General features: G+C 42.7%; 1 protein-coding gene across 1 annotated transcript in view; it reads left to right on the top strand.

Annotated features, from left to right (window-relative positions):
- The window catches only part of CEP192 (centrosomal protein 192), a 140,514-nt gene that overhangs the window by 105,241 nt on the left and 19,769 nt on the right, over positions 1–15,504 (top strand). Inside the window, 8 exon segments of the mRNA XM_017877480.1 lie at positions 1,034–1,143; positions 4,248–4,398; positions 7,510–7,688; positions 8,190–8,313; positions 9,874–9,979; positions 10,714–10,921; positions 13,923–14,002; positions 15,394–15,489. Of these exon segments, the coding sequence (XP_017732969.1) occupies positions 1,034–1,143; positions 4,248–4,398; positions 7,510–7,688; positions 8,190–8,313; positions 9,874–9,979; positions 10,714–10,921; positions 13,923–14,002; positions 15,394–15,489 (1,054 nt within the window).

Here is a 15,504-nt window from a genome sequence, read left to right as displayed (position 1 = left end):
ATGTTAGTCAGGATGGTCTCGATCTCCTGACCTCGTGATCCGCCCGTCTCGGCCTCCCAAAGTGCTGGGATTACAGGTTTGAGCCACCGTGCCCGGCTAGGTGTGATTTAAAGATAGGAATTCTCTCATTGTAAAGTGTAGTTTCCTAGACTAAAGGACCTAAACACAGGATGAGTGCAGCTCATGGTGTGTCACCTGCTAATAAGAAATTGTTAGAAAGGGGGTGTGGAGGAATACGCCTGTCTCCTTCCAACCCTTTGTGCTTGGCTGTGTTTTATTCTGATACAGAATTTGGGAAATTGTTTTGTTTTTAATTTGTTGAGGGTCATTGGAATGTTTTATAAGAGAGAATTTAATGGCGGCTTGCTACATGATGTTAGAACAGACCAAATAAAAAGCTTGCCTTTGAACCTGGTTTTGTTTCTTATTTAAGTATTTTGGAAATAGAAACTGACATTTGGAGAAATCATATTATGGGGTATTCTGATGTTTTTCTTTTTCTTAATTGGGATATAGAAGTCAGCGTATTGTTTTCAAACTCCTCTTTGACATAAAATTACAGTAGTGAGATTTTCTTTGTGGACATCTGAGTATTATAGAGAAATTTACATTTCAGTGTTCTCACCTTAGATTCTCTGGAAGGAGCCAGATAAACATAGTTATATGGTAATTGAGATATTCCCCTTCAAATCTTCCCATTTTTTAGCATGTTCTTTTGTGTTCTGAGACAAATTTCTAGCTATGACCACATTATCACAAATAATGAAAATGTAGGACCTGAAAAGAATCTAGTTTTACTCTTCTTTTAGGAAATTCTTGTTTGATGTTAATATTTAACTGAAACTGATAATTTTATTACCATGTGTAAATTTTGAGGGAACTTCCAAAACAGGTTTTTCTTTTAGGTGTAAGGTCTGTGTACTGATATTTCAGTAGTAGTGGGATTTGCCAAATGCATTAGTGAAAATCTAATTAAAGTTATTTTATATATAATGTCACTTTTAAATAAAAAAAAAAAAATCTCTCATGCCAGGGCCCTGTTACATAAACCAGAGATGATAAAAGGGATACTTCCAGAACACAGTGTGTTTCAAAACATTAATTTTGTTGAAGCATTTCAAGATGAGCTATTAGTAACTGAAGGTAAGAATTTCGGTGTGTCTTGATGTATTAAATCTTTTGGGTCATTTATAGTATTATCTAGGTCCAGTGATGTGATATAAGAAGAAAGTGTTAGTTTAGATACAGTGTCAGGCAGAGTTTGAGCCACAGCCCTGCTGTATGAGTTTGAACAAATTACATTATTGAATATCAGTTTCCTTATCTTGTAAATGGGAAGAGGAGCAACATCTAGCTTTTCATCCATACAGAGTTGTTACAAGGATTCGATGAAAGAGCTTTGCTGCTGTATAAATGTTACATGTTACTAATACTTTCTGCACTTATTCTCTAGGCAACCTTGTAAACAGGAAGAAGAAAATGGTCATTATTAAATCAAATTAATTGCTACTTAGATTTGATTGCAAACTCGTACTCATTTTGAGATTACTGTCCTATCGTGCCTATTGTAAGATTTATGGAAGATGTAGTGGTGGCAAAAAATCTTCAAAATAGATAGTAATAAGGTTACACTAACCTAGATGGTTAGCCCTGTTTACACTAAACATTTCAAATATTTAACAATATTTATTATTCCTACAAAATATAAATATATTGAGACATACAGACTGTGTAAAAATGTGTATACAGATTTTCACCATAGTGTTGTTTATAATAGCAAGAAGCTAGAAGTAACCTTAATGCCCAAGAATAGGGAGTCATTTAATTATGCAGTAGAATTTTTTTTTTTTTTTTTTGAGACGGAGTCTTGCTCTGTCCTTCAGGCTGGAGTGCAGTGGCGTGATCTCTGCTCACTGCAAGCTCTGCCTCCCGGTTTCACGCCATTCTCCTGCCTCAACCTCCCAAGTAGCTGGGACTACAGGTGTCCACCACCACTTCCAGCTAATTATTTTGTATTTTTTGGTAGAGACGGGGTTTCACCACGTTAGCCAGGATGGTCTCGATTTCCTGACTTCTTGATCCCCTCGCCTCGGCCTCCCAAAGTGCTGGGTTTTCCAGGCATGAGCCACTGCACCCGGCCACAGTAGAGTATTTTGAAGCCATTAGAACAATAATATGAATCTGTTCTGAATGACATGGAAAGCTCTTCATTTATCACAAAACCTTTTTGAAGTTTGCGTAGTAAGATCTCATTTTGCTAAAAATTATTACATATATTTACATAAGTAAAATTACAGGCATATACACATCAAAATAATAAATGGCTAGTTTTGGTGGTAAATTTCAGGTGGTAGCTTTTCCCTGTTTTTATTTTCAACTTTTTTCGTGATGGATTATATTTTGCTTCTGAAATATGAAGTGATAAAAGGACATTTGTGCCTTGGTAGGGGTGATGTTGAATAGTTTGTGAACTTTTCAATAAGTGGGTGTCTAGATCATCTGCTCAAAGGGAAGACAAGGATGAGTTAGTTAAAAGTGACGAAAAGACTTGAAATGGACTTGTTAGGAGTGTGCTAGGGGACCAGAGCAAAGGAAAAAAACCTTGGATTTGAAGTGGAAACTGAAGACCCATCAGTCCCACTGCAGCCCCACCTCTTCCTCAAAGGAAGGATCCAAATACGAGATAAGCTGAAGTGTGCTATGGAGATGGAACACTAACACTTAGTAACACGGTGCGACTGTGGTGAAGACTGTAGGCAGCCAGAGTTTGCAGTGGTTCAGAAGGTGGCATAGCCCCATACGACAACAGTCCTCTTGTTGAATGGTGGATGCATCCTGAGAAGACAGAGTGCCAGTAGGTCTGTGGACACTGGGTGCAGAGGTACTGGATGCAGTCCTTGTCCGTGAGGGGCTTACAGACTCAGGGGAAGACAGATGACTCAGGTGTGATGTGAAAAGTGCTGTGATAGAGAGAGCTGTGTTTATAAATCTGGGAGGGCACCTCACTTAGAATGAGATGATTCTTGAGGTATACTTGAAGAAAAAGGAGGAGTTGGTAAGGTGAAGATGAGACCAGAATAAGGGCGAATGCTCCAGGTAGAGCTGCATATCCAAAAATTAAGTACACATATTGTATTAAGAGTTGTGTTGACACAGCCAACCAAGAGCTCAAGTAGCTGTCAAGATCACCCATCCAAGATGGGGTTGAGCTGGGACTCAGGCCAGGTCTTTGGGACACCAGAATTTTACCTCAAGGAATATTGTATTCCTTGCAATTATATGCTTATTGTCCAGATGAATGGAGAAAACAGTTTCACTTTATTTCTTGGTTTGTACCATAGATCACCTGTGAGTACACTGCATTTGAGGCTTTTATGTGATGAATTTCAGTAACATTTCCTTGAGCATGTTACTATTCCAAGGATTTGTAACAGTCTTGCTTTTACAAAATGTGTAATTTATGGCACATATTTTTGTAGTTGATTTAAACTTTTTCAGTCAGGAGTCTTGGTTAAGTTATAAATTTAAATTTATAGTTACTGTGTTCTTTTAAAATTTCCACGTCAAAATATATGATACTCAAAGACTATCTAATTTAACATTTCTTGTATATACAAATTTGGGTGGCCTAATCTAGAGATGTTAATCTTGAATACTATTTCACTAATCTAATTATATTAGTAGTGCTGGTTTCTAGATTTACTTTAAATTGAATGTCTGTGAGACTGCTACTTAAAAATCATGGACCCTTAACATCTGCGCTTCAGATTCTCCCTCTTTGCAGTAAGGGTAACAGTACCTATCTCAAAGAATTGTTTTGAAAATTAACTAAATTAATATATATAAAGGGATTAGAACAATGTCTACATTAAGCTTCATATAAGTGTTTGTTGCCGAATATATCTGCAAAAGCATTCTTATTTTAATGCTCACAACCCCTGATACAGATCGTTACTCTATATTATAGTTGAGGAAACTAAGTTCAGAGAGGTTAAGTAACTTGCCAAAAGTCACAAAGTAAATGAGTGGCAAAGGTAGTTCAAATTCAGGTTCCAAGTCTGAGCTGTCAGCCACTGGTGCTGAATTGACTGTAATTTTGTGCCAGGAGGTATACTACTAATCCGAATGTCACCTCCCCCAACCCAGGAAACTAATATTCTATAGCTGTAAATATACAAATGTATCTGTTACTTTGTGGTGTGCTTGTGTGAACATTAATGTATTTCAAACATTATTTTCTATTTCAGTATATGATCTTCCCCAACGGCCTAATGATGTTCAGCTCTTTTATGGAAGCATGTGTAAAATTATACTTTCAGTAATTGGAGAATTCAGAGATTGCATTTCTAGCAGAGAATTCCTTCAGCCTTCTTCCAAAGCTAGCTTGGAATCTACAAGGTAAAATAAATGGCCAGGTTTCAGGATGATTCGATTCGTAGCAAAGCTGATCTCTTTTCCTGTACTTTACTATTATTATTATTTTGTCTCAAAATTTTTATTTCACCTTTATTTTAAAATTTAAGTTGAAATAATTTCAAAGTTTCGGGAAAGTTTAGAAATAGTGCAGAGAACTCCCATATATGCTGCACTCAGACTCACGTTGTTTTACCACCTTTACCTTATCATCCTCTATTTATATGGAACATTTTTCTGAATCATCTAAGAGTAAGTTTCAGGCATGATAACCAATTAGCCCTAAATTTCCTAAAAACACTCTCCTACGGCCGGGCTTGGTGGCTCACGCCTGTAATCCAAGCACTTTGGGAGGCCAAGGCAGGCAGATCACAAGGTCAGATCGAGATCATCCTGGCTAACACAGTGAAACCCCGTCTCTACTAAAAATACAAAAAAAAAATTAGCTGGGCATGGCGGTGGGCACCTGTAGTCCCAGCTACTGGGGAGGCTGAGGCAAGAGAATGGTGTGAACCCGGGAGGCGGAGCTTGCAGTGAACCGAGATGAAGCCATTGCATTCCAGCCTGGGCGACAGAGCAAGACTCTGTCTCAAAAACAAAACAAAAAAAAACAGTCTCCTACATAGCCCTGGAAAACTCATCCAAATTAGGACATTTAATAGCAATACACTACAATCATTTAGTCCACAGGTTCCATCCACACGTTATTGTTTGTTCCAATAATGCCCTTTATATTATAGTTAAATGACAAAACAACAACAAAAAATAACCTTCATCTTTGCCGCTTCCTGTCTGGTCCAGAATGTAATCTAACATCACATGCTACAGTCTGCTTACTCTCTTTCAGAATAGAGTTCCTTAGCCTTTCCTTATCTTTCCTGACTGAGATAATACAGAGGGTTTGATTATTGTATCAGATCCACGAAATCAAAGACTTCAGCCAGAATTAAGCTTACTAGTAATTTTAGGTGAAGCCTGGAGAAGTCTGGGACTGGCATTGGCACTTCCTAGGTCCTTTTGGCTGCATTAATACTTGAGCTCTTGTTCAGTTTTGACACAAGGTCTCTAAATTGTGCATGTGCTACATGGCTTACCCGAAAGGAGGAGCTGTATTGAGCATGAGAGTTCTATTTTGCACTTTGATAATCATATAACTTTTGTGGTAATTTTCAAATAACTGTATCCCATCAAATCAGAATCTTCAGGTTTCTTTACCACAAATAATTCTAGACAGAGCAGATACATCTTGCAAAAAGCATTCCATAGATAAGGACATTAGGTGTGTTTGCTAGGAGATCTGTCACTAGCAAGATCACCAGCAGATTTCACCAAATCACCTTTCTTTTTTATTGAACATTCCTTGGTAAAAATGAGAAAATAGATTGCAGGCCACCTGCTAACCCTTTCTTACCAATGACCTTGATGTTTTTTTGGAGTCCAGGCCAGTTACTTTGTAAAACATCCCGCAATTTCAGTTTGCAGATTCCGTTTTCACACTTCTGGCAGGAATGACGCTGTTTGTTTTCTCAGTGCACCTTCTCAGGCAGTGTACAATGCTAATTTGTCCTATCACTAATACTATTTTCATCACTTAGTTAAAAATGGTGCCTGCCAGATTTCTCCACTGTAAAGCTGATGAATATCTTAGAGGGAGTTCCTTAAAGATCATGATTATCTGTTCCTTATCAAACTGTGAGCATCCATTGATGCGTGTTGCCTGAATTATCTTCATCATGGTTACCGAAGGGTGATTTCTAATCCATCTTTCTACATGTATTAATTGGCTTTTTCCTGTGCGGAAGAGATTTGCTTTTGGCCCTTTTGTGTAACGAGTCACTGATGCTGGAGTGGGCTTGTGGGCGCAGTGTGGGTCCTTCACTGTGGTGATTTGGTCGCCGCGTTGCATTTGGTCCTCACTGTGGTGAGGTTCCGGTCCCCGCGTTGCATTCTGTCCTTCACTGTGTGAATTTGGTCCCGCGTTGCATTCTGGTCCTTCACTGTGGTGATTTGGTCCCGCGTTGCATTCTGGTCCTTCACTGTCGTTATTTGGTCCTGCGTTGCATTGTGGCTTCCGATCCTGTTGATGGGTCCCCCGTCCTTCTTTGAGCACTTTCTTACTCATTGGCACAACAGGATGTTTAGGCTCATCCTGTACTTTCCCTGCGCTCCCCTCCCGCCCCGCCCCCGGAATAACCATTTCTCTCAGAAGCTGAGTAGAGAATGGTGTTAGAAACCAGGGTGCGGGCACTAGGTGTACTCATGCTGTTGAGGTACCCTTGCTTCTAGGCTCTCCCTGTGGACAAACCCAGGAAACGTGGACTAATACACAAAGTAAATACACTTCTGTATTTACTTGTGTTTATAAATATGTTAACTAAGCTTCCTCTGAAGCTTCCAATTCTAGTCTAACACCACAGAGCCTTTCCACATTTATACCCTTTTCTCTAGTACTGGGAACCCTGGCCCCATTATCCTCAATATATTTACATTTTTACTTAATCCTCCTATTTTTTAACTAATCTTTCCATTGCACGGCTGTCTCCCTGAGCCCAGTGCTGCTGATCTAGACTGGCTGACTGTTCCTGCAAGTCCCAGTGCAACCAGCCACCCCTGTCACCCCTATACTTCATGTATTTTTTTTAAAGACAGGGTTTTGCTGTGTAGCTCAGGTTGGACTCCTGGCCTCAAGTAATTCTCCTGCCTCAGCCTTCCTGGTAGCTGGGAGTACAGACACCTGCCACCACTCCCAGCTAATTTTTCTTTTATCTTTTTGTAGAGGTGGTGTCTTGCTATGTTGCCTAGGCTGTTCTCAAACTCCTAGCCTCAAGTGATCCTCCCGCCTCAGCCTCCCAAAGTGCTGGGATTATAGGCATGAGCCACCACACCCAGCCTATACACACTGTAAACTATACGCAATATGAATAATTTTTATTCGCTAAAAAATACCTGATATATAATGCACTTTTAACTTTGTCTTAATGTTTTAGATTTATGAAGAATTAATATAAAATATGTGATACAATCTGGCCTTTTATCATTTTAACTTCTTTCTCTGTCTCTTCTTGTCTAACTTTTCATTTTTAAATAATTTTTTAGCGACTTGGGAGCTTCTGGGAGACATGGTGGCAACGTCTCTTTGGATGTTTTACCAGTCAAAGGTCCTCAAGGTTCTCCTCTTCTCTCACAGGCGGTTCGCCCGCCTCCGAATCAGCCGGCCTCCGAAGAGCCGTGGACTGTCCTACCTGAGCACTTGATTCTAGTAGCTCCTTCTCCTTGTGAGTATGTCAGCTGTGACACCTCAGAGGTCTGTTCTGGCGTCTGGGCCTGTACTCCCTTTGTACCCATGGCCCATCCAAGACACACATGGGCTGTTGCACATTGAGCTGTGCCTTGCCCAGGTCCTGCTTCCACTGTTGGAGATCCCACTCAGACTTGCCTAGAGCAGAGTCCTTGTCCCAGGGCCACACTCCTCAGCGAGGCTCCCAGTTCCCCAATGGCAGAGCCACACCCCTGCCCACAGAGATACAGCATTGGTGCAGAGTAGAGTGAATCCGCTATGCAGGTGTGTGCTCAGGTTAAGACCAAGCAGTGACGATTTCCAGGTTTCCTTTTTCCTTTTGTTTACTACCAAGGATTGGAAATTTCTGTAATTGTGCAGTTGAGAAAGCAGTAGCATACTCATATATCTATTTAGGGTGCTGGTTTATTAGTTGTTAACATTTGTCTTTTTCACTGTTGTTAAATGTAAGTAACATTTTATTTATCTGACCAAATAGGTGACATGGCAAAAACTGAATGTTTTCAGATTGTGAATAACTCTGTGAGGTTATTGAGATTTGAGCTGTGCTGGCCAGCGCATTGTCTCACAGTCACACCGCAGCATGGATGTGTCGCCCCAGAGTAAGTCTGACTTCTGTGTTCCTCTGCGTGTTACTTAGATGCTGGCTTGGTGACTTTCTAAAGGTCAAATAATATGTCATTGTAGTTTATCCAGTTAAATTTTGCACCGTGCTGACTCTGCACAAAGCGCGTGCATGGTTCTGCAGGTCAGCTGTGAGCTCAAGTGGCAGGTGGACTAGTGGAGCAGAGATCTGCACACGGCTGGTTATGTTGTCACCCAAGAGGGTAAAGGGACACACACATTTGAGGTGGAACAGAGTCCCTGGTGTGGAAGACTTCAGAGCATTTCCTGCTTAGGACTCTGCCCACAAAATGGCGAAGCAAGGAATGCAGCCAGACATGGGATGAGGGGCCGCGGTGTGTCCCGAGCCCAGACACTTCGGCCGCTTCTTATCTTGGTTTGGGTTATGTGTTCTGCTAGGTTTTTCTGAATGTTTTTCAGACAAAGCTTCCTCACTTTTCGTATGTATGAGCCGTAACCTTGCTGACCGTTTTCTACGTAGAATATTCTAGGACAGAAGGACGTCTTTTGGGGCCAGCCGTTTACACACGGCTGCCTGCCCTCTGTCCACAGCCTGGTTGTCGATAGGTGGGAAAGCCACAGCTCTGCAGCGTTTCGGGACTTCACCTGGTCAGCGCATGACGCCCACGTCTGCGTGTTCCTTTCTATCTAGGATTAGCAGCTTTGCAGAAAGACAACATGAAATTTATTTAGTTTTTGCAAAACGATATGCTGAAATTTTAGGCGAGTTTACTTGACTGAGACTTTGAGCTGACGCATGGTTAGGGATACTCCAGAGAGACGTTGTGGGGACCAGAGCAGTCAATTCGGCATGCAGCAAGTGTTTCTCATGTGCCACACACCCTTTCAGCTAATGGTAGAGCAGGTTCCTCACAGGCTGCTTTTTCTATAGCCCCGTGTGTTTGTCAGGGGAAGACAGTCTTGCCCTGTCATTTCTGACATGTTGAGTGAAAGAGCTTTTCAGTCAGTGATTTCTTTAAAAATCACAAGTCTGATCCCATTGTCCACTTTTAAACTCTTCTCTGGCATCCCCTGGCTCTTGAAGAGAATATTGAGCCCAGAAAATATGAGCAGCCGGGTCATATAGAAACACATTTTTTTCTTCATTTCTTCTCCGTCTCCCCCACCCTTTTTTTCCAGTTTCCTCTGCAGCAGCTTCATTCTGTCCGTGCTGCACCTACATTCTTCTTTATTCTCACGTGGCTCAGAGCTTTTGTAGTCTTGGTCTTTTGCTCTAGAAATTTTTACCGTGAGTTGCTTTTAAAATGATATTCCTAAGTCATGGTTTGTTTTCACATGAGTTTTGCCTTGCGTCATGGGTTCATGCTGGCAAGTTCCTTGTTAGCCGTTGAGTCGGGTGGAGGTGGGCTGTGTGCGTGGGAGCCTCATGGGAACCACATGGGAGTGAGCTCTGTTCTCTGCTCTTCCTGAGCAGTGAGGAAATGGCCATTGGCTGGTAGACAGTATTTATAACTCCTATGATTACTGCTGTAGAAATGCAGGCTTTTAAAATTTTTCTTACTTTTTTTTTTTTTAAGGAGTAAACTACAAATTCTTGTGAGTCCTAATTCCTCCTTATCCACAAAACAGTCAATGTTCCCATGGAGTGGTTTGATCTATATACACTGTGATGCTGGACAGAAGGTACTTTTAAAAGTGGTTTGGTTTTTCTTTGAGTGACAGTTCTGTTAGTTTGTAGCTTCAGTTTCATAATCATTATTAGCACTTAATTTCAGAAATCAAATGGAAGTATACTTGGCGCTTCATATTTGTGGGTTCCACATCCAAGGATTGAAATTATTCAACCACAGATTGAAATTATTTGGGGGAAAAATAATACAAATAAATACAATATAACAAATGTTTGCATAGCATTTGCACTGTATTAGGTATTATAAGTACCCTAGAGGTGAACTAAAGTGTATGGGAGGATGTATGTAGGTTATGTGCAAATACTGTGTCACTTTATATACAGGACTTGAGCATTGAGGATTTTAGCGTCCTCAGGGGATCCTGGAACTGATCTGCCATGGATACCGAGGCATGATTATTTGCATTCTGAGGCCAACTAGTTAGAGCATTGGTATAGAATTTTTCCATAGTGATCAGAACAGTTATCTTGGGGAATGGGTGTGGAGAGTGGAGCCTAGAAGTGATTACTAATTTTCGAAATTTGCTTTAAAAACAAAGGTAATGGGAGAGAGGAGATAGAGTCACAGATTTACCTTGAGATCTAAATAAACTTTAATTCCTAAATTTATTGATGTTTCGTTTGTTTGGCATTTCTTTTCTCTACCATGATTTAAAAATAGAATTGTTTCGTTTAAAATGATAGGTAGGTTTTTTTGTAGCTTATCCCTTTCTTTGGCTCATTTCAGAAAATTGTGAAAGTTCAAATTCGAGAAGATTTAACTCAAGTGGACCTTTTAACTCGTTTGACCTCCAAACCATTTGGAATTCTTTCCCCAGTATCTGAGCCTTCAGTCAGTCATTTGGTGAAACCAATGACAAAACCGCCTTCCACAAAAGTTGAAATAAGAAACAAGAGTATTACTTTTCCTACAACAGAACCTGGTGAAACTTCAGGTATTGTATCACAAAATTATGTAATTCAAATGTCTGCTGATATATTGAGTCTAATGCTTAATTCTTAGCCATAATAAGTTGGTGATAAATACAAATTTCCTCCTACTTCAGGAGGAAAGTAGTCACTAGCAATCATTTCAATGATGGGCTGGATTTGGGATCTGAACAATCTTGAAATGTGAAATCTTGGCATTTACTAACTGTGTGTATTCCAGGAATCTTAGATTTTATTTGATGGTCAGAATCTTTCCTGTGCAACTCTCACAAGATCCTTGACCACAATTGTTAATAAGTTAGCAGATGAAGAAGACAGGACAGTGGGTGGAGCCTGGCTTCATCACTTACTCACGTGACATTGAGGCTCCAGACAGGTCCAATAGACTTGCTCAGTTTCCCCATTTGTAAAATGGCCTTTGGAATTAACTCCTTCCAGAGAAGTCTTCGAGGATAAATTTAGTAATTCCTGTATGGGCAAACCCTGACTTACAGTGGCTCGATTTACCATTTTTTGACCTAGTAGTGGTGTGAAAGCCATGTGCATTCAGTGAAAATCGCACTTTGATTTTTGACGTTGCCCTGGGTAGCGACACACGGTGCTGCACCCTCTTGTGATTCTGGGCGGCGGCAACCCTGAGCCACAGCTTCTAGTCAGCCACGATCACAAGGGTGAACAGCGGATACTATATTCTGCAGTGCACTGTCTTCAGTAAATGACATGAGATATTCTACCCCTTGTTATAAAATGAACTTTGTGTTAGAGGATTTGCCCATTTGTGGGCTCAGGTAAGTGTTCTCAGCACGTTTAAGGCAGGCTCGGCTAAGCTATGAAGTTGGGTAGGTTAGGGGGATTAAATGCGTTTTCCACTTACGTTCATTTCAACTTAGGATGGGTTTATTGGGACGTGAGGAGCGTTCGTGTTCAGTGGTAGTGATATATGTACAGCAGTTAGCATGCTGTGTGTTGTCCGTTATGCACTCTGTATTGCTAACATTCCTTGAGAGTCCTGAGATCATTTCTTTTTGTCCCTGTCTGTCTCTCTCGCTGCTGGCTCAGGCTAAATGAGCAGTGTTGTCGGGGGACCTGTTAGAAATGATATGGGTGCATCTCTTGCCTGGCCCTCTAACTCCTTGCCTCTCCAGTGATGTTGTCTACCCCCAGCCTCAGCCTCCTGCTTCCATGGTCTTCCTCCTAGACCTTGTTGTTCAGCTCTGGAGCTCCCCACTCTGAGCCTGGCACTTGCTGACTGTCACCCATCTCTTCAGCTCACTCACCCAGGGCTCACAGCAGTTCTGTGTCCTCCCTGAGACCCCCCTGCCCGGGGGCCCTGCCTGTTTTGTGTTCTCTCCCATCCCGCCCATGCCCCTCTCCTCTTGACACTCCCTGGACTCCTGAGTCTGTCCTTATAGTTGCTGTTTCCCAGGCTTCTGTGACTATGGGGTGCTCCTCTCCCTCTCTGTTCCTGCCTGGCAAGATCCCAACCCTGGCTCGTCCCAGGAGCCTAGCTCCTCCTGCCTCCACCCTTGCAGTGAAACCACGCTGGAGGGAGCTGCTCCGCCCTGCTGGGGGTTCCTGGTGCCCTCCACATGAGGCTTTGCTGCCTCTGCTCCTCTGTGTGTGTCCTGCAGCTCCCGCCACCCCCCGCAACTGGGGGCTCTTCTTTCCTCTGGGAGCTTCTGCCTGCTCCCCTGCTCCTGCTGTCACTCTTCCTAACCCTTGACTTTGCCTCACACGTGAAAAATAGAGAGGCCCTGAGACTCAGTGAAAGGCTTCTGTTTCCATCACAGATGAACCCTCTGCCTGGAACCGGGCCTGTCCCTTCTCACCTTTCGGGGGGCTTCCTGTGGTCCCCTCTCTCTCCAGAGCCATCAGCTTCTCCCTCCTTGTTGATGTCTCTCCACCAGCACCCAGTGTACTCCACCATTACCGGGTTAAGAAGCATCTTCCTTGGCCCCCACACCCTTTCCTTGTGGCTACCCCCGTCTCAGCAGCCCCCTGCCCTCACTTCCGTAGGCTTTGGCTGCCGTCACCTCATGCCCGGAACCCCGTCCTGTGGAGGTCACTTAAGAGCTCCATGTGCCAAATCCAGGGTCTGTTTTGTGTCTTGGTTGACTTGACCTCCCAGCACTGTCGACTGCTCCTCTACTTTGGAGGACTCCTCTGTGCAGCTGCTGTGCCCTGGGGCTCAAGTTTTCCTGCCTCATCTGCTCCTGCTCAGATCCCTTGTTGACTCCTCTCCCCGATTTCTGAAGACTGGCAGGGTCCTGGCCCGGCCTGCCTGTGCCTTTCTTTCTGTCTGTGTTCTCCTGTGTGATGATGGCCCGTGGCCTGTGACTCTCATGACTTCCCATGTGCTTGGGCCCAGGCATCACACCCCGGCGCCTGCTTGGCTCCCACATGTGGGCGTCTCACGGGCACATCAGGTGTGATATGCCCAAGAGAAGCCCTACACCTCCTCCAGGCTCAACCATGTCAGTAAGTGGCACCACTATCTGTTCATCAGATGTTATTTCTGAGTTCTCTTCTTCCTCCCTCTTCCCACTCAGTCCATCAGCAAGTCCTGTGAAGCCTGTCTTCAGAGTAGAGGCCACACATGCCCACGTCTTTTTCTCCCCTTTGCCACTGCTGGAGGCAGTCACCCTGTGCGTCATCTCACAGCCAAACTGCTGCAGCCATGACTGACTTGGGCTTCCTCGTCCACTTCAGTGCCTTGCAGTATCTTTTCTACAGAGCAGTCTGTAATGCTTTAAAAATGTAAATCATCTTATTGCTCCTCTGCATAAGCCCCTCGGTATCTTTGCATTATACTTGTAATAAAACCTAAAACAGAATATCTGACATACCTGATTTTTTAAGAAAATACTGTGGTTCTTGTTGAACTGCTTTAGGGATCTAATGATTGGGTTTTTTTAACCCCAGTATGAGGTAGTAAGGCCTGTCACAGTCATCTGCTTGTTCTCCAGTCTCTCTGAGTTTGAGTTATGATATATGTGTTCCTTTTAGAGAGCTGTCTGGAACTCGAGAATCATGGCACCACAGACGTGAAATGGCATCTGTCATCTTTAGCTCCACCTTATGTCAAGGTCAGTCATGACTGCCTCAGATATAATCGTTTTAATGTTTAAACTTTTTCCAGGACATTCTAAAACCTGACTATGAGCATAGGTTGATATTGCTGGTTATTTGCTTGTTTGTTTTCTGAGACAAAAGTCTTGCTCTGTCGCCCAGGCTGGAGTGCAGTGGTGTGAACACTGCTCACTGTAGCCTCAACCTCCCAGGCTCAAGTGATCCTCCGGCCTCAGCTTCCCATGTGGCTGGGACCACAGGTGTATACCACCATGTCCAGCTAACTTTTTGTTTTTTTGTAGAGATGGAGCCTGACTTCACTGCCCAGTCTGGTCTCGAACTCCTGACCTCAAGCGATCTTCCCACCTCAGCCTCCCAAAGTGTTGGGATTACAGGTGTGAGCTGCTGCACCTGGCCTTGCTGGTTATTTGTTCCACCAATTCATTTAGTTGGTTTTCTCTTTAGATGAGGATGATATATATCCAGTCTTTTTCACAAGGTGGTTTTGAGAGTCAAATTAGAGAATATGTGTGGAAATACATGTTTGCTCCATTTAATGCTGTCTCCTAGCCCTAATTTTATCTGAAATAACTTTATTTTGAGAAATATGTAAAAACTGTATTTCTGAGCATTGTATGTACACATGCATGGCTTTCCCCTCATGTTCTGAGTGCTGTCCTATGTTCCCAGCCAGCGGTGCAGGAAAGGGAGCTGAGCGCTCTTTGCCAGTGAGTGGTAGACTACTGTCTGTGGTACCAGGGTACTGCCTGAATTCAGTGGGTTTGTCATTGGTGGTGTTTAGAACAGGGCTGTGGTCTCTCTGCCATATATTTTGTGTGATAGTAACAGTTTTGAGCCATAATACTAACAAAATATGTACAAAAAACAGTTTCTGGACCTACTGTGAAAAAATTAAAAACTACTTGGGAGGCTGAGGTGGGAGGATCGCTTGAGCCCAGGCTGTTGAGGCTGCAGTGAGCCATGATTGTGCCACTGCACACCAGCCTAGGCAGCAGAGCAGGTATTACCCTGTCTTAAAAAAATAAGTAAATGCAAATTAAAAACTGGTGTTGCATAAGTTATTAAAATGCACTTTCAACAGGGTCTTCAGAGTCTTTGAGCAAAAGATAGTTATTTGACATTGTGAGCCTCACCATAAAGATCACTATAGCCAGGGAAGTGATAAAAGTCACCTCGTGTGACCTCTCCTTTGGTGATGTGAGTCAGCATGATGGCCTTCTGCAGAGCTCAGTCAGGTAGCACTCCCATTTTGGGAATACCTTGCGTTCTCCTTTTCAGCTGCGAAGTGTGGTGGTGTGTTCTCAGCAGCCATGGAGGTAATAGTGTCTCTGTGGGATTGATCCATTGGCTTTATGGTTTTTAATTTGTTTAAATGATTGCTTTGCAGGGAGTTGATGAAAGTGGAGATGTTTTTAGAGCCACCTATGCAGCATTCAGATGTTCTCCTATTTCTGGTCTACTGGAAAGCCATGGGATCCAAAAAGTAGGTTTCGATATT

The sequence above is a fragment of the Rhinopithecus bieti genome, unplaced genomic scaffold, assembly GCF_001698545.2.
Source record: "Rhinopithecus bieti isolate Rb0 unplaced genomic scaffold, ASM169854v2 scaffold_11273, whole genome shotgun sequence".
NCBI classification, from domain to species: Eukaryota; Metazoa; Chordata; class Mammalia; order Primates; family Cercopithecidae; genus Rhinopithecus; species Rhinopithecus bieti.
The sequence above is the reverse complement of the archived record's forward strand: the minus strand, read 5'-3'. Positions and strand labels throughout refer to the sequence as shown.